The 24,997-nt window shown below is 39.9% G+C and overlaps 1 protein-coding gene across 6 annotated transcripts in view; it reads right to left on the reverse strand.

Moving 5' to 3' along the window:
- The window catches only part of Cdc50 (cell cycle control protein 50A), a 150,575-nt gene that overhangs the window by 20,697 nt on the left and 104,881 nt on the right, over positions 1-24,997 (reverse strand). For all 6 annotated transcript variants that reach the window (XR_012965963.1, XR_012965962.1, XM_076178085.1 and 3 more), the window contains one exon: positions 1,643-1,836. Coding sequence is in view for 4 of the 6 variants with exons in the window: in XM_076178085.1 (XP_076034200.1) it covers positions 1,643-1,836 (194 nt within the window). In the remaining 2 variants the exon portion in view is untranslated. The remainder of the gene's footprint in view (positions 1-1,642; positions 1,837-24,997) is intronic.

A 24,997-nucleotide genomic window follows, 5' to 3' on the forward strand; every position in this document is an offset into this window, starting at 1 on the left:
TTTCCTGCCACATTTGGATCCAAGTATCTAAAACTATCCACTTCCTCCAGTCTCTCTCCCTTAATGCTCACTTCCAGTCTGCTGCCATTTTCACCCCTTGTACATCTCATCACCTTATTTTTACCACATTTATCTTCAGCTTTCTTCTATCACACACTCTCCCAAACTCTGTGACCAGCTTCCTCAATCCCTCCTCTGATCCTGCCACAAGCGCAGTGTCGTCCGCAAACAACAGCTGGCTCACCTCCCACTTTTCTCCATTTTCTTTAACCATCTTCAATCCCTGACCAATCACCCTTGCATTTACCTCCATGTACAAGTTGAACAGCCAGGGCGACATAACACATCCCTGATGAAGTCCCACCTTTACCTTGAACCACTCACTCTCTCCATTTCTAATCCTGACACATGCTCTACTACTTTCATAAAAACTCCTGACAGCTCCTAGAAGCTTTCCTCCTATGCAAAACAAGGAAATGAATATTCAGAGAAATGTTACAGGACAGCAACAAGGGGTTGGGGGACAGTATAATGGAGGGACAGTAGCAATATAGTATCATCATTTCTCGGTGAGCAGAGTCCTCTCCTCTATCCCAGACAAAATGATGTATGGCTCTGGTCTGTAGAGGCACCCCATATAGACCCTGAAGTTTCAACTGCATGCTACTTTGCCACAACAACATGCAACCAATACTCCAGACGGGGTAGTACCATATTTCCCGGTGTATAGGACGATAAAACACACTTTTTTACTTCGATTACATCAGAAAATTCCTACCTGTCTGTCACAATATTGTATTTCATCCACAGAATCATACATTTTCCCTACAAAACCACTTAATAAATATCTTTCAATAAATGTATGATGAAACATACTATCTTTTCCCCACAAAATATCTTTGTACAACAAGAGTGCATCTTTAACAATGGCAAATACGGTAATATTCTGGTCATGCACACATGTCAATCAATCAATTGTTGCCTTGAGTTTCACTAAGTGGAAAAATACAGCCTCATAACAATTGGCAACTGCCTTCAAATCCTTCAGTAGATTTCTCTGGAAAGAAATGGTGTTCTATCAGTATGGGACTATTTCTATGTCACTGGCTCAAAATGGTAGGAAAAGGAGAGCAGTCACATTTGTCAGCTCTCATATGTGAAAAAATATAAGAAATTCAGTTGAAGCTAAAAGAAAAAATCTTGAGCCCAGTCCAGAGATCGAGTATCAGCCCCTCAGGCCTGTAATTCCTGATGGAATTGAAAGGGTAGACAGGTTATGAAAACAGGCATCTTGACTGTCCATCTTCCAGGACCACTACATGCAAGTACCCATCATTGGTGCACATACATATATAACTGCACAACATAAGAAAAGTTACTGAAACTGAGAATAATCCCTAGTACATAAGAGTCTTCCTGCATTGCTTCTGACCCAGAGAGTTGGCAAGAGACAGGGATCCTTGAGGAGCTAAGATGTATAGGAAACAATGGGTGATGGATGGGAGTGGGCATGTGCCTTGGCTGGCTACCTCCCTTATTAGAGGGAAGAGGCCCTTGGTATGTGGATGTAGACATAAGAGAACAGTTTTTTCAAAGATAAATATATACAAAATATAGTTCATAATCAACTCCTTTTCCTTACCGTTTTCCAAATTTAATGTGGATAATGAGGAAGATGATGCCAAGCAAAAGACAGATGGCACCCACAGTGATGTAAGCAATTCCGAGGAAGTTATTTTTGCCACCAAGGAAACTGGTTGAAGAGAGGATCATCCGTTTGCGGCCAGAGAACATCTTGACTGGATAGTTGTAAGTCACGTCGAGTTGATACTCACCCTAAAGAAAGAAAAGAAAAAAAAAGAAAGAAAAAAAAATGAATAAATTCTATTACATACTCTAAAACAAACCACATTATCAACTTGGACAGCATTTAACCCCTTCCATACGGTGCCGCACACGTAGGCGTCATGGGGAGCGAGTGTATTCGCGAGGCTGCCATATCGGCGTCTTGATTATATTTATTGTAGTTGCCCCTCCATAATGACATTCTTTCTAATTCTTTTGTAATCGCATTTTCTATGGTTATCAAAATTCACGGGTGAAGAGAGAACGATCGATATAAGCGGTGACTATATTTTATGATGCGAGTATTATTACGACACGTCGTACGGCTGGCATTGGCTGCTGCCACCGAGATCTAAGTCCATGACGCCTACGTGTGCGGCACCGTATGGAAGGGGTTAAGGGGAAGGAACTTGGGAAACAAAGTCCTATCACTATTCTATTTGGAGGAATTACCTTTTGTTCCACAGCAAGGCCACTTCATTTAACTGGCAACCTCCCCCCTCTCCATCCCTCATGCAGAAAAAGAGAAGATGGAGAGAAATCCCTTCAGGCTCCATCAAATTATTTTTCACACATACTCCCTCATCCCCCATCCATACACAACCATTCTCCAGTCACCCCTATCTTCTGTCTTCTCCCATTCTTCCTCAACAGACATTCCCCTCTTTCCCAATGCCCCTTTTACCCCATCTATCCATCTCATCCTTGGTTGCCCCCTCATGTTCACTCCTTCCACCTCTGCCCTCCACACCTCTTTTACTAATTCCTCCTCAATCATTCCTTCCATGTGTCCAAATCACCCCAACACTCCCTCATCAACACTATCCCCCAACTCCCCTCCCACCCTGTTCTCCTCCTCACCTCCTCGTTTCTTACTCTATCCAGCCTAGTAACCCCTATCATATTTCTCAGGCGCCTCATCTCAAACACATACACACACGATCAGTGATCAAAGAAGGGCAGCCAAAAATATGCTCCGAACTGCTATTTAGCAAGTTGCCGACAAATGATTTTGGAACGATTTTGGAACCAACCAACTGCTGCCTGGTTGTTTACAAACAGGGAGTATCATAGTTAATGTGACCAAAAATGTAGTCTTTGTATCTTCATTCAATTATTCCTTTTTGCATGATCAGTGCCAACAATGGATGAAATAAACAAAAGGACTTAGAGAAAAGGAAACTGCAAAGCGATGTCTTGACGTAAATACAATGGAATCCCCACTTGGTGAAAAAAAAAAAACATACATACGTATACCAAAGGCTTTTTCCCCCTTACACGGGGGTAGCCAAAAAGAAAAAGGCATAGAAAAAACTCCCACCCATTTCATTCCCCATATATTCAACTCCCCTCCACACTCCCTCCTATCTTGGCACCTCCTGGATGACGGGTCATCCCTGCATCCTGTCCACTGCCCTGGGTCAGAAGCAGTGTCGCAAAACACAGCACATCCACAGCAAGGCCGCTTCATAAATTTGGCGACCCCCCCTCCCCGTCCCCTCATGCAGGAAAGGAGAAGACGGGGAGAAATCCCTTCAGGCTGTGTCATATTTTTCTCATACATACTTCCTCACCCCCCATCCCCCACCCACTCCCCCTTATGCATCACAGCCTCATCTATACACAACCCTTCTCCATTCACCTCTATCTTCTGTCCTCTCCCGTCCTTCCTCTACAGATATTCCTCTTTTTTGTAAAACCCCTTTCACTCCATCCATCCATCTCATCCAAGGACGCCCCCTCATGTTCACTCCTTCCACCTCCGCCTTCCACACTTCTTTTACTAATCTTTCTTCACTCATTCTTTCCATGTGTCCAAACCATCCTAATACTCTTTCATCAACCCTATCTCCCAACTCCCTTTCCACCCCTGTTCTCCTCCTTACCTCCTCATTTCTCACTCTATCTAGCCTAGTAACCCCTATCATACTTCTCAGACATTTCATCTCAAACACATTCAAACTCCTTCTCTCTTCCTCTCTCATGTTCCATGTTTCTGCCCCATACAATGCTGTTGGCACAATCACTCCTTCATATAACCTCCTCTTAGCATACATTCCCAGATGTCTATTTCTCATTACACTTTTTAATCCACCAAGGCACTTACTCACATCTCTCAATCTACATTCTACCTCCACCCCCACTCCTCCCTTTCCTGTCACATTTGCACCCAAGTATCTGAAGCAATCCACTTCCTCCCGTTTCTCACCCTTAATGCTCACTTCCAGTCTACTATCTGGACAAGACCCCGAAGACATACCAAAGGTTTGATAGAAATGTCTTCTAGGGGTTCAATAGAGACAATAGCAATATGTATAGAGGGATAGACATAGATAGAGAACTCATGTTTAAAAATATCATAATAGAGAAATAAATGAATTCTTAGATAATTGAACTGAAAGTGAATGCAGAAGTATATATAAAGAAGTAGCCATATCAAGAAAAGCTAAAGAAGAAAATAATAAGGAAATAGATGAATTGAAAATGGAAATGAATAGGATAAAGGGAGAAAATATAAGATTGAAAAATGAAGATATGAATAGGAATGAGGCATTTAAGAAAGAGATGAAGGATCAAAAAAAAAAAAAAAAAAAAAAAAAAAAGCAAATGGCAAACATAGATCAAACTAAGAAATGATTATGTAAAAATATGCAGAGAAGGAAAGAGAAATTATGAAAAGGAAATAACAGAAAAATGTGAGGAACAACCGAAACTATCTTACAGATATGTGAACGGTAACCTAATAAACAAACAAGAAATAGAAAAGCTGCACCATGGAAGTCATGAATATACAGAAGAACATGAAATAGCAGAAGTTATGAGCAACCACTTCAAATCAGTATTCACAATTGAGAACACACCTAACTGTGAGGGAATAGAGAGATAGAAATCCCCCCAATGAAGGAAATAACTGTAACAAAGAAAGAAATCAGCAACCAAATAAAAAACCTTGAAGTCAGAAAATCGTATGGTCCGGATGGAATTGCAAATTGGGTACTGAAAGAATGCGTAGAAGAATTAATGGGTAAAATACACACTATAATCAAATGCTTGCTCAAAAAAGGAAAGGTACCACAAGACTGGAAAAATGCAAACATTGTACCAATTTATAAAGGAGGAAATAAGGAAAATCCAACTAACTACAGACCGGTCTCCCTAACAAGCACAGTAGCTAAAATATGTGAAAAAGTGATCAAAAGTAGATGGGTTAAACACCTGGAAGAAAAATCTATACTAAACCCAAACCAATTTGGATTTAGACAAGGAAGATCATGTACAACAAATGTGATCTGCTTCTACTCGAGATTAATAGATATAATAAAAGAGAGGGATGGATGGGCAGACTGTGCCTATCTAGACCTACAAAAGGCATTTGACAAAGTACCACACAAGAAATTAATAAGAAAATTAGAATCAATAGGTGGCATCGCAGGTATATTATTAGAATTGATGGAAGACTTCCTGACTGGGAGAAAAATGAAAGTAGTAATTAGAGAAAAATACTCAAAATGGGAAGAAATGATAAGTGGTGTTCCACAAGGGTAAGTGCTGGCTCCAATCATGTTTGCCATATACATTTCTTCAAAGATGATGCAAAAATATTAAAGAAAGTAAGAATAGAAGAGGACTGTGATTCATTACAATCAGACCTGGACAAAATCTGGAAATGGACTCAAAAGTGGGAAGTGAATTTCAATATCAAGAAGTGTACCATAATGGAGTTTGGAAAAAATAAAAACAGAATTTTAAAAAATTATAAAATTGGTGAAGAAGAAATAAAAAAAAGTGCACTCGGAAAGGGACCTTGGAGAAATAATCAGCAAAGACATGACACCAGATAAACATATAAACAAAATAGTCAGAGAAACCTTCAACCTATTAAGGTCAATGAAAGTGTCATTTGATCATTTGGATGAAGAAATTATTAAAAAAATATTAGTTACATTGATTAGATCAATACTGGAATAAGCAGCGACATTATGGACACCCAGTACTAAAAAGAATATAAGGAAACTAGAAAGAATACAGAGACCAATAACAAAGTTGGCACCAGCTCTTTCCAAATTAACATACAAACAAAGATTATAGAAATTGGAACAGAGAAGAGAAAGAGATGATCTACTGACTATATTTAGAATCATGAAGGAATGGAAATCTTTTATAGGAATGATTTTCTAAAAAATGACAATGGAAAAACAAGAGGTCATGAAAAGAAACTCAAAAAGGATAACTATAGAAGAGATCGGAAAAAGAATAGCTTCCCACACAGAGTGCTGGATATCTGGATTAACTTAGATAAAGAAACAGTGTGTACAAATACTATTCAAGATTTTAAGAAAAAACTTGATGCTGAAAGATTCAAAGACAGGTCACCACTAGGTAAATACATTCAAACTCCTCCTCCTCCTCTCCTCTCTTATGCTCCACGCTTCTGCCCCACACAGTGCCATTGGCACAATCATTCCATACAATATCCTATTAGCATCCATTCCCAAATGTCTATTTCTCATTACACTTTTCAATCCCCCAAGGCATCTACCCACCTCTCTCAAACCACATTCCACCTCCACCTCCACTTGTCCCTTTCCCACAACATTCGCACCCAAGTATCTAAAACTATCCACTTCTTCCAGTCTCTCTCCCTTAATACTCACTTTCAGTCTGCTGTCACACTCTCCCCCTGTATATCTCATCACCCTACCTTTATCCATATTCATCTTCAACTTCCTTCACACACCTTCCCAAAATCCGGCACTAACTTCCCCAATACCCCCATCTGATCCCACCATAAGCGTGGTGTCATTAGCAAACAACTGGCTTATCTCCCACTTTTCTCCATTTTCTTTGACCATCTCCAATTCCTGACCCACTACCCTTCCATTTACCTCTCACACCACCCCATCCATGTACAAATTGAACATCAAAGGTGACACAACACATCCTGGTGAAGTTCCACCTTCACCCCAAACTACTCACTCTCTCCATTTCTGATTCTAACAAAAGTTCTACTATTCTTGTGAAAAATCTTGACTGATCCCAACAGCTTTTCCCCCCTCCCACATATCTGTAATACCTCCCATGGTGTCCCTTGTCTAGCCCATCATAAGCCTTTTCCAAATCCATAATGGCCTAAAAAACATCCCTACCTCCTCCCAAAGCCCTCTCACATATTTGTTCCACTGCAAAAATCCGATCCACGCAAATCCCATCTGTCCCAAAGCCACACTGTTCTTCACCTCTCCTAATCCTCTCCAAGATAAGAAGGAATGAGGGGGGTGAATGGGAGTGGAGTGCGTGGGGATGGAATGGGTGGGAGTGGATTTTATATCTTTTGTTCCTTTTCACATTTTCTTCAAGGTGTGCAATAATTTTGCATGATATTTCATCATTTCCTTAATGTATATATTGTTCCCCCCCAAAAAAAAAAAAATCTCTCCTATGCCTAGTTACCTTCCATTATGGAAAATGGCACAGAGATTGAGACAGTTTTTAGAATAATAACAATATGCACCAAAACCACCACAATGGAAACCTAAATCCTCCCAATTGGATATCATTTGAAAATGATAGAAACAATCTAGAGCCCTCAAGCCCACTCACATCACACAAGCACAATCAGCTGAAAAAAAAAACAGTAGTTGCAGTACAGAACCCAAACATTTCCAACCTAAATGGCTGAAATTATGAGAAATCATTTCAAATTGGTATTCACAATTGAAAATTCACCAAACAGTGAGGGAAAAGAGAGAAATCCTCCCAATGAAGAAAATAACTGTACCACAGAAGGAAATCAGTGACCAAATAAAAACCTTGATGTCAGAAAATCATATGGTCCAGATGGAATTGCAAATTAGATACTGAAAGAATGCATAGAGGAGTTGACGGACAAAATATATATTATAATCAAATACTCACTCAAAGAAGGAAAAGTACCGCAGGACTGGAAAAATGCAAATATTGTACCAGTATACGAGGTCTGTTAAAAAAATACGCGGACTGATGTCATAAAGCAAAATGTACTTTGCAGTCCCGTATTTTACGGCTTGCAAGACGCTGCATCTTGGAAGATGCACCCTAATATTTAAAAGAAATTTCTAAGAAAAAAAAAAAAAAAAAAAAAAGTCATTCTCATACAAGAACACATTCACCGTATATCCAACCACTGAACACAATAACATAAGCAAGGACGACACATATTGGACGTATTGTTTACATTACGAAATCACTTGTCCGACTTTGTATGGCGATGATACTAGTTGATGACTAGTAAATATATACATTTTTCATTGTCCAAGGGTGGTTTTATTTTCATAAAAATAAAATAAAATTTTCAAAAATATGCATGTAGAAATATAAAACTCCACTGCCGAATCATTTTTTCGGTAGGCGGTGGTCCAAAGTGTCTTTCTGCTGTTCTATTACAGTGTTCTTTGGCATATCATACAACTTGTAGCTTGTATGCGACAGTATAACTAAACTGTTTTGATGAACTAGCCATGGGTGATAATTTCCAGGACAAAAAATCTTGTGACACGTGTGATAGCCTGGTGGTAACTGATAAAGGCACCTGGCATGTTTTTTTGTTTTTGTTTTTTATAGTTGTATTTTACGGGAAGGGGAGCTATGCTCGTGGTGTCCCGTTTTCATATCTCATTTTATCTAAACTATTTTTAAATTCATGTATTGTTTTTGCACACACCACTTTCTCATCTAACTTGTTCCAACTGTCTTTTACTCTGTGAGGAAAGCTATTCTTTTTCAGATCTCTTCTATAGCTGTCTTTTTTTTATTTTCTTTCCGTGTCCTCTTGTATTTCTATCATCCCATTTTATCAGATTCTCTCTATCAGTAATTTCTATGCCTTTCATGATTCTGGAAATAGCTATCAAATCTCCTCTCTCTCTTCTTTGCTCTAGTGTCTGTAGTTCAAGTTTTGCTAGTCTCTCTTCATATGATAGTTTTGAGAGTGTTGGTGCCAATTTTGTAATTGCTCTTTGTATTATTTCAAGTTTTTTTATACATTTTTTTGTACTTGGTGACCATATCGTTGCTGCATATTCCAGTCTTGGTTTTATCAGGGTGATTAGAATTTTCTTCACCATTTCTTCATCCAGGTATGTAAATGCAACTTTGATTGTTCTTATTGAATTATAGGTTTCTCCAAAAATCTTATTTATATGTTTCTCAGGTGACATATTATTCACAAGGAGCAAGGTCAGGTGAGTAGGGGGGGTGGGGAAGAACAGTGATCGAGTGTTTGGCTAAAAACTCACGAGGTCTGAGGGCTGAATGGGCTGGAGTGTTCTCGTGATGGAAAAAAACAAATCACCACTCCTCCCCATTTCTGGCCTTTTGCAACAGATGGCGTCCCTCAGACATTTCAGAACTTCAGTGTTGTAAATCTGGTTCACTGTGGAGCCTTCGGGGAGGTACTCATGGTGAACAACACCCTTAGCATAGAAGAAAACTGTCAGCATCACCTTGACCTTGGATCAAACTTGGTGAGCTTTTTTGGCTCTGGGGAATGTTTCACTCATCCACTGGGATGATTGGACCTTCGTTTCAATGTTAAAACCATAAACCCACGATTAATCACCTGTTATGATCCTGGACAAGAAGTTTTCATCTTCTTCTGAACGATCAAGTAGTTCCTGACAAACCTGGACACGATGGGCTTTTTGTTCATCCATCATCAAGTGTGGCACAACTTTTGCAGCAATGCAAAGCATCTTCAATCTTTTTTTGTCAAAATCTCATAAGATCCAACTGATATCCCACACTCTTCAGCAAGCTCCCTGACAGTCAGATGTTCACTTGCCCACACCAGGGTGTTGATTTTGTCGACGTGTGGGTCGTCGGTTGACGTGGAAGGATGTCCAGGATGCTCATCATCTTCAATGGACTATTGACCAGGGTTGCGGTGTCGGAGTCGGAGGTTTTAGCTGGAGTCGGAGTCGGAGTTGGAGTTGAATTTCTAAGAATACTAGGAGTCGGAGTCGGAATTTTTATCCGACTCCGACTCCTTAAGTCCAATAAAATTATTTCTTTAACATGGTTTCCCTGTTTGGTTTTACCAGTTGCACAATTTAGCAGTTTTTGTATGGTTTTGCTTTTAGTTTTGGAGGCAATAGTGAGTGTGTCCAGTGTATATGTACACTAAGTGGTCTCTCCAGATGGAAACAAAAAACAATCCATCAATAATAATAAAAAAAAAAAAAAAATTACACAATACTGGCAAGCTATCGTTGTCAGTCTGGGTAAAAGTGTTTGTGGCCATGTATTTGTAGTTGTTTCCTGTAAGGAGAGTGAAACTATATATATGTACTGTACACACACACATATATATATATATATATATATATCATATTATATTTTGTACTATACTGCAATGCTTCTACTTCAACATAAAAAAAACATCAATTCGTGCTGCCACCATGCGGCATTGTGTGCTACTAGTACTAACTAATGTAAACAAACAACATATACAGATTCTGCCTGAAGCAGTGTCTCCCAGTGAATTTTCTTTTCCTTCATTTTCGGTAGTTTTATATCATTTTCTTTTAATAGAAATATGCTAGATTATGATAAAGCTACTTCAGAATATGAAAATCAAACATTTATCAAAGAAATTTAGTGGTTTGAAATATACAAAATAGAAACAGGCTACTGATCATGGTTACTAGTGAATACGATAGGCCTACAAGTGAAGCAATGAAAAATAGAAATCAGAGTAAAGAAAATCACAAACCATTTTAATCTAATTTAAAACTGATTATGTTATAAAGACAATTGCAAATTAGGCCTAAGTGTACCAGATATTCATGTTTTAACCCATAACCATAATTCTATCTATCTATATACAAAAGGAAAAGGCTTTTTCCCCCTTATCAGGGAGGTAGCCAAGTCAAAAGGCATAAACCCACTCCCACCCATCATCCCTTCCACCCTCACATCTTAGCTCCTCGTGGACGACGGGTCATCCCTGCATCCCGCCCACCACCCTGGGTCAGAAGCAATGCAGCAGGACACAGCACATCCACAGCAAGGTCGCTCCTCTCCGTCCCCTCACATAGAAAATGGAGGACGGGGAGAAGTCCCTTCGGGCTGAGTCAAAGTATCATTCACACTTTCCCATTCCCCAAACCTCCCCATCCTCCCATCCCTTCCCTTTCTTTTCATCACAGTATCATCTATACACAGCCCTTCTCCACTCATCCTTATCTTCTGCCACCTCCCTTCACCTGCTCCACAGACATTCCCCTCTTGCTCAACGCCCGTCACCCATCCATCCATCTCATCCTCAGTCGTCCTCACAAATTCACTCCCTCCATCTCTGCCTTCCATACCCCTTTCACTAGTCTTCCTTCATCCATTCTTTCCATGTGTCCAAACCATCCTAATAGTCTTTCATCAGCCCTCTCAGCCAACTCCTTTTCCACCCCAGCTCTCCTTCTCACTTTCTCGTTTCTCACTCTATCCAGCCTTGTAACCCTCACCATACTTCTCAGACATTTCATCTCAAACACATTTAAACTCTTCCTCTCTGTCTCTCTCAAATTCCATGTCTCTACCCCACACAGCACTGTCGACACAATCACCCCTTCATACAATCTCCTTTTGCATTAATTCCCAAATGTCTATTTCTCATTACTTTTTTAAATCCCCGCCGAGGCATTTATTTGCTTCTCTCAATCTACAGCTTACCTCTACCTCTACTCCTCCCTTTGCAGCCACATATGACCCCAAGTACCTAAAACTATCCACTTCCTCCAGCCTCTCCCCTTTAACCTCTTCACTCCGGGCCAAAATCTCGCGGGCAGCATTAGCTGTCAGACGTATGATGTGTTGTAATAATACTCGCATCATAAAATATAGTCACCGCTTATATCGATCGTTCTCTCTTTCACCCGTGAATTTTGATAACCATAGAAAATGTGATGAAGACAGTTTAGAGAGTATGTCATTACGCAGGGGCAACTACAATAAATATAATCAAGACGCCGATATGGCAGCCTCGCGTATCCACTTGCTCATCATGCCGCCTACGTATGCGGCACCGTATGGAAGGGGTTAAGACTTACTTCCAACTCTCCACCATCCTCTCCTCTTGTACACCTCATCACCTTACTTTTACCCACATTCACCTTCAACTTTCTCCTATCACACACCCTCCCAAACTCAGTCACTAACTCTCCCATTGCCTCCTCTGACCCTGCCACAAGTGCAGTGTCATCAGCAAACAACAACTGACTTACCTCACACTTTTCTCCATTTTCCGCGACCAACTCCAGTCCCCTGCCCATTACTCTTGCATTTACCTCCCGTACCACCCCATCCATATATACATTGAACAGCCATGGCGACATGACACATCCCTGATGTAGTCCCATCTTTACCTCAAACCATTCACTCTCTCCATTTCTGATTCTAACACAGGCTCTACTACTCTCATAAAAACTCTTGACTGCTCTTAACAGCTTTCCCCCAATACCATATATCTGCAAAACCTCCCACAGTGCCTTCCTGTCTACCCTATCATAAGCCTTTTCCAAATCCATAAAGGCCCAAAAGACATCCTTACCCTTTCCTAAAGCTTTCTCACAAATCTGTCTTATCACAAAAATCTGATCCACACAGCCCCTACCTCTCCTAAACCCACACTGCTCCTCACCAATTACTTCCTCTGTTCCTCTCCTAATTCTCTCAATTATAACCCTCCCATACGCCTTCCCAACTACACTCAACAAACTGATCCCTCTGAAACTACTACATTCACACTTGTTCCCTTTTCCTTTGAAAAGCGGAACTATACATGCACTCCTCCAGTCCTCTGGTACTCTACCCTCCCTTAGACACACATTAAACAACCTCACTAACCAGTCTACTATTACTTTACCTCCCTTCTTCAGACACTCCGCATGACACCCATCTAACCCAGGTGCCTTACCTGCTCTCATCATTTTAATCGCTACTTCCACCTCATCTTTTCTTATTTTTCCCTCATTTTCCTCACCCATCACTGTCATTTTCTTTGCGCCTCCCACTGCTATCACCATTCCCTCCCTATCCTCCTCTACATTCAACAGTTCCCTAAAATATTCTGCCCATCTTCCCCTTATCGCTTCCTCTTCCATTATCATCTTTTCATCTTTGCCTTTTACCTTTTCTTCCCTACTTGAATCAACTTCCCTTCCTCTTTTAATCTTTTAATAATAGTAAAAAGAAAATATTTAGGCCAAATCTTGTACATTGTGTAATGTGACCTTGGTAAAGACAAATATTGATATACTGGTATACGGAATAGTCTGGAAAACCCTACTATTGATAGTAGCCTATTGAGTGACTACCGGATCTTAAATATTACATACAAGATATACAGTTTGCATGACTTGGCTATTGTTTTTTTGTAGGAATTGGTAAACAATAAGCAATGGATGCAAGAACAATTTAGATTACTTTGCCACAGTTTCCTACTTTTCCCAGTGATGTAGCCTAGGCTACTTGTAAGGTCCTTCCTGTTGTATGATAAATGCTGATTATGAGATAGGCTAAACTAGCCTCTCAGTTTGTTGGCCTAGGCAATCTCCATAGGCTAACCTAGCCAATGATTAGCAGTTTGTATTATTCTTAAAACTTTGATGAAGAGAGTGTATATACAAAGGATTACAAAGGCAGAGCATGCCAACAGGAGACCTTTATGTCCATATCGAGGTCGGATGCGAAAAAAAATCATAATAATAAAATAATAAATAAAAACTATAATAATGTAAATAACAAATAAAATACATAAATGCATACGTATAGTTAGATAATAAACAAACAGGTAAATAGTAAATAATAATAAATTGACATATAACTGGAAGGGGGAAAAAGCCTTGGTATATGTATGTATGTATGTATAAAATAAATTATAATCATTACAGCATCTTGCTTAGGTGTTTATCTAAATGATTCTTAAAGCTTCGAACTGAACTATATTGCACTACCTGTGCAGGAAGTTTATTCCATTCATTAACTACACGGTTGGCAAAGTTGTTTCTACCTACTTCCAAATTGAATCTATTTCCGGACAGTTTGAGACCATTGTTTCTTGTCTGATTCTCATTCAATGTGAAAATTTTGTCACTTTTGATGTTGTAAATTCCCTTTAGAATTTTAAAAACCTGTATCAAGTCACCTCTGAGTCTACGCTTTTAAAGGAAAAACAGATTCATATGTTTTAGTCGATTTTCGTATGATTTATTTTTCATATTTGGAATCAGTTTTGTGGCTTGCCGTTGTACTTTTTCCAGTCTGTCAATGTCTTTAATGAGATTCGGTGACCATATGGAAACAGCATATTTCAAATGTGGATGAACTAACGAATTATATAGCTTGTTAATGAGAGATGGACTTTTGAAATCAAAAGATCGCGCAATCAGTCCCAGAATCTTATTTGCTTTCTCAGAGGCTGAAATACACTGCTTGGATGATTTGAGGTCGTTACAGATAATTACACCAAGATCTTTTTCACTATCCACTTTTGTTTACGAATTTCCAAATAACTTGTAATCGTACTTACTGTTATTTTTACCTATGTGCATTACCTTGCATTTACTTGTGTTAAATTTCATTAGCCACTTTTCAGACTATTGCTGTAATTTATCTAAATCTTCTTGAATATCTAATTGGTTTAAGTGATCATTTGCCATTCCGCACAGTTTTGTATCATCAGCAAATTTGGAAACAGTAGATTTTAGTCCATGGTCTATATCATTTATATATACCACGAATAGAAGTGGCCCAAGAACGGAACCCTGAGGAACTACACTTGTAACATTTTTCCATCTAGAAGTTTTTCCATTTAAAACAACTCTCTGTTTACGACCATTCAACCAATTACTAGTCCAGCTTAATAGGCTACCACTTATTCCGTGTAAAGCTAATTTAGTAAGTAGTCTTTTGTGGGGGACGGTATCAAAAGCTTTTGCAAAGTCTAGATATATTAAATCTATATTGTTTCGTTTGTCATAATTCAAGATAACTGTGTTGTAGAATTCAAGTAAGTTAGTCACGCAAGAACGTTTCCGTCTGAAACCATGCTGGCTATCATTTATCAGACGGTTACTTTCTAATTGATGTTCGATAGTATCTCTGATGATACTTTCCATTATTTTTCCTACAATTGAAGTCAAACTTATATATATATATATATATATATATATATATACACAGATAGAACCTATTTCTTTTGGTACATGTTGATTATTGGGTTCTTAAAAAAAAAAAAAAAAAAAAAAAAAAAAATTATTCTTTTATTTCTATTTTATTTTTTATTTTTTATAGTTTCAATTTTTTATTTCATTTTTTTATTAAAAAAAAAAAAAAAAGATAATCCCAAAATAACCTTATAATCCACATTTACCTTTCTTTTTACCATAAATTGCAAGGTCGAATTTGTTTTTCCTAGACTATAGGCTGCCTCTATTCATAGGGTAGTCTAGGACTCTAACCTATATTTCTCATAGGCTAGTCTAACCAACCATTTTCATCACATTAAGATGATATCAGTTTACCCTACATATACATCAGAGGGAGATTCGTAACGTGTGTGGACGTGTGTGTGCGTGGCTCCCGTATATCTGGGGATTTTTCGCGCGGGGGGGGAGTGCCAAAGGAGGGGATAGGTTTCTAGTGACTCGTGAATGGTTAATCTAACCATGGCTCTCAATTGCAGTGACTAGCTGAGCCAGTGGCAGCCACAATTAGGAAAACAAATTTGAAATTTGTATGGAGGAAACGACATGCCCGATGGCCATGTATATAAGTTGAACAAAGGTGCCAGTGTCGGAGAGGGTCTGAGAGGGTCATAAACCATACCCCTCCCCCTCCCCCAACCGCACCTTTCACACCGAGTAAAAGGCTATGGTCGGATTGACTCCTCCTCCTCCTCCCTGCTCTCCCCTCACCTAGTCTCCTCCTCCACCCCTCCGTCTCCCCCTCCCTGCTCCTCCCTCCTTCGCATCCAACGCGAGCATAACGGTGTGTATGGTATTCGATCTGTATGCCTCGTCCAAGATAATACTAGCTTTCATGTTGTCACCTGTATTATAAACTAACGTTCGTACTTTATTCGAATACATACGATCATGATGAAGGGTAAAGTTGGCATCATTTTGGCCCTCCAAGTATTAGTGATTGTTATCAACTTTTCGGGTCGGTTGAGAAGTTCAGAGATTCCAAAATACGATCATAAGGTTCAAGATCGGATTGAGATCTATTTAACTTGCGATGGCTGTTGCAAACACTTTGGATTTGGCCGATGGATTATATACAAACACCTACTATCGCCCACTTCCGTTACCAAGCGCAACAACGTCAGGGTCGGAACGCATTTGTGCACTTCCGCGGTAAACAACATCAAACCCAGAAGCAACAGTGTTATAATAGCAATATGTTTGCTATTATCTGGTGACATTCATCAATGCCCTGGCCCTGTGAGCAGAAAGAGCCAGTCTAGACTCCCATGTACGTGTTGTGAAGTGGGCGTGAGATCCAACAGTAAAGCACAGTCCTGCGACCAACGTGACAGATGGACCCACATTCGTTGTTGTGATTTCCCTGCTGACCGATATGAGGAGCTACAGTTAAATGGTGAGGACATTTCGTTTATTTGTCCCAGTTGCTGTTTGTCTGCACTGCCTGGTGTAGTGGATGACACTCCTGGATCAGACCCAGATTATACACACGCCACAGTACCTCAGACCGAGTCCGTTACACAATCTCAGTCCGCAGAGATGGATGCCAAGCTGTCCTGTTTGTTGAGCAAGGGCCTACAAATTGTTCACTTGAACGTTTGCAGCCTGACGTCAAAATTGGACGAGGTACGAGAGATTGCCCGGAGGTCGACCCCTGCAGTATTATGCTTCACCGAGACCAAGCTGGACGATACGATAGCGGATCCGGAGGTTGAGATCAACAACTACACCATCGTGAGGAGAGATCGTAACCGGGTTGGGGGCGGCGTGGCTGTCTACATACGCAACGACATCGCATTTGATCAGCGGACAGATATGAACAGTGAGTTAGAGGCTTTGTGGATAAACATTCTCTTGCCAAAATCTAAGCCTATTCTCGTAGGTGCCTGCTATAGACCGCCCTGGCAACATGACTTCTATAGTAAGCTTGAGGATGTGTGTTCCAATGCCACAGACTTTCTGAACAAAGAAGTGATTATAACTGGTGACTTGAATACTCATGTAGAATCAACCTCGAATACTCTGCATAATGCTCTAAAGTCATTCTGTTCAATGAATGATCTGAAACAAATTATCACAGAACCCACCAGAGTATGTGCCACTGCTGAATCTATTATTGATCTTATTTTGGTATCAGATGTTCAGAAAATATGTTCTAGTGGAGTAATTGATATTGGTTTGAGTGACCATAGAGCAACGTATTGTATCAGGAAGGTTTCCAAACAACAAATCAATCAGCATAATACCATAAAAGTTCGTTCTCTTAAGCATTACAGCAAGGAATTGTTCTGCAAAAGGTTGTCCGCAGTTAACTGGTTTTCAGTCGTCAATTGTACAGATGTTGATCAAGCTTGGATTAATTTTAAAGCACTGTTCTTAGGTGTATTAGACAATTTAGCTCCTGCAAAATCCATCAGAATAAAACAACGTTCCGAGCTGTAGTTTTCTGGTGACATCTTGAAAATGATCAACAGGAGAGATAAGGCTTTAAAAGATTATAAGAAAGCAAAAGATCAATCTGTTTTTGCTATGTATAAGAAGTTACGGAACGAGGTTCAGGTTATGGTAGACAGAGCTAAGGTAGGATATTACAAAGATTCTCTTCAAACCAACAAAAACAATCCCAAAAAACTATGGCAAACAATCAAACAGTTAGGTTCTTCCAAAAATCAAAACTCCAAAAGTAGTAACATTGGTCTTTGACAAAGTAGCAGTGGCTCAAAAATTTAACTCCTTTTCCACCACCATTGCTACCACCCTCGTAAGTAATTTACCAGTACCTTCAGGTCTATTTGGCCAAGAACACATTAATAATTATTATTGGAATCAGGGTGTATCCCATGACACCTTTGGTCTGTCTACGGTTGCTAAGGTAGATGTGTATAAAATGCTGAAGACTGTTAACAGGTCTAAGGCTACCAGACTAGATAATATTCCAGCCAGATTTGTGAATGACTCAGCTGAGCAGATTGCTCCCTGTATCACTCACATAATCAATATTTCGATTCAACAGGGCAAAGTTCCCAAAGATTTTAAATTAGCAAAAGTTATTCCTTTGTACAAGAAGGGTAGCAAAACAGAATCCGGTAACTATAGACCTGTCTCAGTGCTCGGTATTATATCGAAGGTCTTGGAAAGAGTTGTTTATAACCAGGTTTATGAATACATTCAAAGTAATAACTTGTTCTATGATTTACAATCAGGCTTTAGAAAATCATATTCTACTGATACATGTTTGATTAATTTGACTGATTATATCAAAGGTGAAATTGATAGAGGTAATTACTGTGGAATGGTTATGCTAGATCTCCAGAAAGCTTTCGATACTGTAAATCATGATATTCTATTATTCAAATTACAAGTGTTAGGTTTCAAATCAGATGTTATTAATTGGATGAGGTCTTACCTAACAGGTCGAGAACAGATTGTGAATGTAAATGGTACAACATCAAAAACAGCACAAATAACATGTGGTGTCCCACAGGGTAGCATTTTAGGTCTGCTGTTGCTTCTTTTGTATGTGAATGACATGAAAGCTGCGGTGAACTGTAAACTGCTGTTGTATGCCGATGATTCAGCCTTACTAGTTTCTGGCAAAGATGTAAATAGGATTGAGATGTTACTCAGTGAAGAGTTATTGAATGTCAGCAAGTGGTTGATGGATAACAAATTGTCTCTACATCTAGGTAAAACAGAATCCATTCTCTTTGGCTCTAATCAAAAACTCAAAAATGCTCCCAACTTAAATATCCAATGTAATGATACTAGTATTCAACCTAAGTCTGTTGTTAAATATCTTGGAACAAAAATTGATCAAAATGTGTCGGGAGAAGTTATGGCACAAAAAATAATTAAAGGAGTCAGCTCCAGAACAAATTTTTTGGCAAGAATACAAAAATACCTAGATGTAGAGACAATGAAGTTACTATCTTCGGCCCTGGTACAGTGTCATATTGACTATGCTTGTTCTTCCTGGTATAGCAACCTATCTAAAAAATCTAAGAGTAATCTTCAAATATGTCAAAACAAACTAATCAGGACTGTTTTGAAACTCCATCCGCGTACTCATCTAGATTATAGGCATTTTAAACTGTTAAATTGGTTACTTGTTGAGAAATGTGTTGTTCAGTTAAAGCTTAATCATGTTCACCAAATTGTAAACGACTCTTGCCCCAGTTATTTGTCAGATACCTTTACACTTGTTAGAAATGCTCGTTCCCTGAGAACTCGTTCTAGTAGGTCATCTGTTATTGTACCTAGGTTTAATAGTTCCTTAGGGAAAAGTACATTCAAATACACTGGTGCTATTGCTTGGAACTCCTTACTGACCAACATTCAATCAATTGTATCTAAAAGTAGTTTTAAAAAATCAGTTAAATGTTATCTTTTAGACACTGTTCTTTCTGAAGAAAATAGTTTATATGTTTAATTTACACTTCTTATAATCCTAATTTACACTTCTTATAACCTAGCTTTTACTATGACAATCTTTTCCTAGTTTTTATATGAGGACCACAGTGGAAATAAGTCTCTTGACTTTCTGTGCCATCCTCGGATGTACAATTATATGTACTATGTATAATATTGAGTCTTATATGTATTGTACTTATTGTATGTATGATTGTATCCGAATAAAATTCAATTCAATTCAAATTCAACAAAGTACAAACTACTATTTTTTTTATTTGCAAATTTCAATTGAGTAGTCTGTAAGTTCTATAATTATGAATAAAGCCTATTTTTTAATGTTTACGAATAGCATGGATGTGGTACAGATGAGAGTAAAAGGGAAGGGATAGGTAGTATGTTTGTGAGAAGAAAGATGGATGTGTTGGCTTTGAGTGAAACTAAGTTGAGAGGGAAGGGTGAGTGTGAGTTTGGGAGTGTAGTTGGGAGGTTCTCAGGAGTGAAGAGAGGGCGAGGGAGAGAAGGGGTGGCTATATTAGTAAGTAAAGAGATAGGAAACATGTAGTGGAGTGAAAGGTTTCTTCAAGGTTAATGTGGATGAAAGTGAAACTGGGAAAGGAGATGTGGGTTTTTGTAAGTGCATATGGGCCTGGTAGTGAGAAGAGTGTAGAGGAAAGGGAGGTTTTTTGGATAGATTTAAATGAGTGCATAGAGGGATTAGGGAGGAATGTCAATGTAGTAGTATTGGGAGACCTTAATGCTAGAGTATGAAATGAACCAACTGACAGATGGTTGGGAAATGTGGAGTTCCAGGAAAGAATCGTAATGAAGAGTTGATGGTGGAGATGTGTCTAGAGAGTTTATGATAGCAAATACAATGTTTCAGAAGAAGGTCAAGCATAATTACACATGGGAGAGGGTGGTGGATGGAAGGTTGGTAGATAGAGTGTTAATGGACTATGTAGTGGTAGATAGGAGTATAATAGGAAGAGTTAAGGATATATATGTTCTAAGGGGAGAGAGTGGGGGAATATCAGATTTTTTTTGGTGGAAGGTAAGTTGTGAGTGGAGGATAGATGGAGAAAGGGGAAAAGGACAAAAGGTAGGGAGGTGCTTAGAGTGAACTCTTTAAATGAGAAGGAAAAGGAGGAGTACAAGAAGCTGAGAGAGGAGTGGGAGGGAAGGATAGAGAAGAACTAGGAGTGGAGGAGGAATGGAGATGGTTCAAGGAGGGAGTCACAAAGTGTGCAAAGATGGTGTGTGGAACTAGAAGGACGGGAGGAAATAGAAGGAAGGGTAGTGAATGGTGGGATGAGAAAGCAAAGAAGGTTGTAGCAGAGAAGAAGTGAGCTTTCACAGATTGGTTACAAAATAGGATGAGGGAGTCATATGAGAGCTACAAAGAAAAGAGAAGAGAAGTAAAGCATAAGGTTAAGGAGGCAAAGAGGAGAGCAGATGTGAAATGGGGTAAGAGTATGACAGAAAATTTTGGATGTAATAAAAAGATGTTTTGAAGAGAAATTAAAAGGAAGAGGAGGCGAATCAAGAAGATAAGAAAAGGGAGATGATAATGGAAGAGATGATAATGGAAGAGAAGGCAGTAAGAGGGAGATGGGCAGAGTATTTTAGGGAGTTGCTAAATGTGAAGGAGGATAGGGAGGGATATATAGTTGCAGTGGGAAGTGCTAAGAAAATAACTGTGATGAGTGAGGAAAATGGAGAAGAAATAAGGAAGGATGAAGTGAAGGCAGTTGTTAAGATGATGAGAGCAGGTAAGGCACCTGGTCTGGATGGATGCCATGCAGAAAGTCTGTAGAAAGGAGGTACAGTTATGGTGGACTGGCTGGTGAGGTTATTCAATGTTTGTTTAAGAGAGGGTAGATTGCCGGAGGACTGGAGGAGTGCCTGTATAGTTCCAGTTTACAAGGGAAAAGGGGGATAAGTGTGAGTGTAGTAGTTTCAGAGGGATCAGCTTGTTGAGTGTAGTTGGGAAGGCTTATGGAAGGATCTTGATTAAGAGAATTGAGAGAGATACAGAGGGAGTAATTGGTGAGGAACAGTGTGTATTTAGGACAGGTAGAGGTTGTGTAGATCAGATTTTTGTTGTAAGACAGATATGTGCAAAAACTATAGGAAAAGGTAAGGATGTTTTTTGGGCTTTTATGGGTCTGGAGAAGGCTTATGACAGGTAGACAGAAAGGCACTGTGGGAGGTACTGCAGATATATGGGATAAGAGGAAAGCTTTTAGGAGCTGTCAGGAGTTTTTATAAGAGTAGTAGTGCATGTGTCAGGATTAAAAATGGAGAGTGTGAGTGGTTCAAGGTAAAGGTGGGACTTCGTCAGGGATGTGTTATGTCACCTTGGCTGTTCAACTTATACATGGATGGGGGTCTGAGAGGTAAATTCAAGGGTGGTGGGTCAGGGATTGGAGATTGTTAAAGAAAAAGGAGAAAAGTGGGAGATGAGCCAACTGTTGTTTGTGGACGACACTGTGCTTGTAGCAGGATCAGAGGAGGGATTGAGGAAGCTGGTCACAGTGTTTGGGAGAGTGTGTGAAAGAAAAAGGGTGAAGATAAATGTGGGTAAAAGTAAGGTGATGAGATGTACAAGGGGTGAAAGTGGCAGTAGACTGGAAGTGAGCACTAAGAGAGAGTGACTGGAGGAAGTGGATAGTTTTAGATACTTGGGTGCAAATGTGACAGGAAAGGGAGGAGTGGAAGTGGAGGTAGAATGTAGATTGAGAGAAGCAAGTAAATGCCTTCATGGATTAAAAAGTGTAATGAGATATAGACATTTGGGAATGGATGCTAAGAGGAGATTGTATGAAGGTGTGATTGTGCCTACAGGTATGGGGCAGAAACATGGAGTATAAGAGAGGAAGAGAGAAGGAGTTTGAATGTTTTTGAGATGATGTGTCTGTGAAGTATAATGGAGGTTACTAGGCTGGATAGAGTGAGAAATGAAGAGGTGATGAGAACAGGGGTGGTAAGGGAGTTGGGAGATAGGGTGGATGAAAGGAGTTTTGGGATGGTTTGGACACATGGAAAGAATGAGTGAAGAAAGACTAGTAAAAGAGGTGTGGAGGGCAGATGTGGAAGGAGTGAACATGAGGGAGCGACCTAGGATGAGATGGATGGATGGGGTAAAAGGGGCATTAGGTAAGAGGGGAATGTCTGTTGAGGAACGACAGGAGAGGACAGAAAACTGGGGTGAATGGAAAATGGTTGTATATGTATGATGTTGTGTTGCAGGAGGTGGAATGGGTGGGGGGATGGGGGGTGAGGTAGTATGTGTGAGAAAAATTTGACGCAGCCTGAAGAGATTTCTCCCCGTCTTCTCCTTTTCTGCATGAGGGGATGGAGAGGGGGGGTGTCGCCGATTGGAGGAAGCGGCCTTGCTTTGGATGTACTGTGTCTTGCGACACTGCTTCTGACCCAGGGCAGTGGACAAGATACAGGGATGACCCGTCATCCAGGGGGTCCCAAGATAAGAGGGAGAGTAGAGGGTGGAGGGGAGTGGAATGTATTGGGGATGGAATGAGTGGGAATGGTTTTTATGTCTTTGTTTTTTGGCTACCTCCTTTGTAAGGGGTAAAGGGGCCTTTGGTATATGTATGTTTAAAATTGGTGAAGTAAAAAAAGTGAACTCTGAAAGGGACCTTGGAGTAATAATCAACAAATACATGACACCGGACAAACATATCAATAAAATAGTCAGAGAAACTTTCAATTTATTAAGGTCAATGATAGTGGCATTTGACTACAGTGAGACCTCTCATTAACGGAAGTTAATTAGCTGTGTTTGCGGTGTTTTCGCTATGTTTTCGGTGTTTTGGAGTGGTTTTTGGGTGGCATAGTGATTGCACGCACTAAACAACAGCACCAAAAATACCGAAAACACAGCTTATTAATGTCTGTTAATGAAAGGTCTCACTGTACTTGGATGAAGACATGATTAAAAAAAATATTAGTTACACTAAGACCAAAACTAGAGTATGCAGCAACACTATGGACACCCAGTACTAAAAAGAATATAAAGAAATTAAAAAAGAATACAAAGAGCAATGACAAAGTTGGCACCAACTCTCTCCAAATTAACATATGCACAAAGACTGTCCAAACTGGAACTACCAACTCTGGAACAAAGAAAAGAAAGTGGAGATCTGCAGACTATTTATAGAATCATGAAAGGAATGGAAATCCTAGATACATATACATATACATATACCAAAGGCTTTTTCCCCCTTACACAGGGGGTAGCCAAAAAGAAAAAGGCAGAGAAACCACTCCCACCCATTCCATTCCCTACATATTCACTCCCCTCCACCCTCCTCCCTCCCTCTTATCTTGGCACCTCCTGGATGACGGGTCATCCCTGCATCCTGTCCATTGACCTGGGTCAGAAGCAGTGTCGAAAGACACAACACATCCACAGCAAGGCCACTTCATAAAATTGGCGACCCCCCTCTCCGTCCCCTCATGCAGAAAAGGTGAAGATGGGGAGAAATCCCTTCGGGCTGCGTCAAATTTTTCCTCATACATACTTCCTCACCCCCCATCCCCCACCCATCCCCCTCATGCATCACAGCATCATCCATACACAACCCTTCTTCATTCACCCCTATCTTCTGTCCCCTCCCGTCCTTCCTCTACAGACATTCCTCTCTTTTGTAATGCCCCTTTCACCCCATCCATCCATCTCATCCTAGGACGCCCCCTCATATTCACTCCTTCCACACCTCTTTTACTAATCTTTCTTCACTCATTCTTTCCATGTGTCCAAACCATCCTTATACTCTTTCATCAACCCTATCTCCCAGCTCCCTTTCCACCCTTGTTCTCCTCACCTCCTCATTTCTCACTCTATCTAGCCTATTAACCCCCATCATACTTCTCAGACATTTCATCTCAAACACATTCAAATTCTTTCTCTCTTCCTATGTTCCATCTTTCTGCCCTGTACAATGCTGTTGGCACAATCACTCATTTATATAATCTCTTAGCATCCATTACCAGATGTCTATTTCTTATTACACTTTTTAATCCACCAAGGCATTTACTCGCTTCTCTCAATCTACATTCTACCTCCACCTCCACTCCTCTCTTTCCTGCCACATTTGCACCCAAGTATCTACAACTATCCACTTCCTCTAGTCTCTCATCCTTAACCTCTTCGGTATGGGCCAAAATCTCGCAGGCAGCATTAGCTGCCAGACGTACGATGTATCGTAATAATACTCGCATCATAAAATATAGTCACCGCTTATATAGATTGTTCTCTCTTTCACCCGTGAATTTTGATAACCATAGAAAATGTGATGAAGACAGTTTAGAGAGTATGTCATTACGCAGGGGCAACTACAATAAATATAATCAAGACGCCGATATGGCAGCCTCGCATATCCACTTGCTCCTCATGCCGCCTACGTATGCGGCACCGTATGGAAGGGGTTAATGCTCACTTCCAGCCTGCTGTCACTCTCTCCCCTTGTACACCTCATCACCTT

Source organism: Oratosquilla oratoria, chromosome 41 (genome assembly GCF_046742065.1).
Source record: "Oratosquilla oratoria isolate Oo_2021 chromosome 41, ASM4674206v1, whole genome shotgun sequence".
In the NCBI taxonomy this organism is placed as follows: domain Eukaryota; kingdom Metazoa; phylum Arthropoda; class Malacostraca; order Stomatopoda; family Squillidae; genus Oratosquilla; species Oratosquilla oratoria.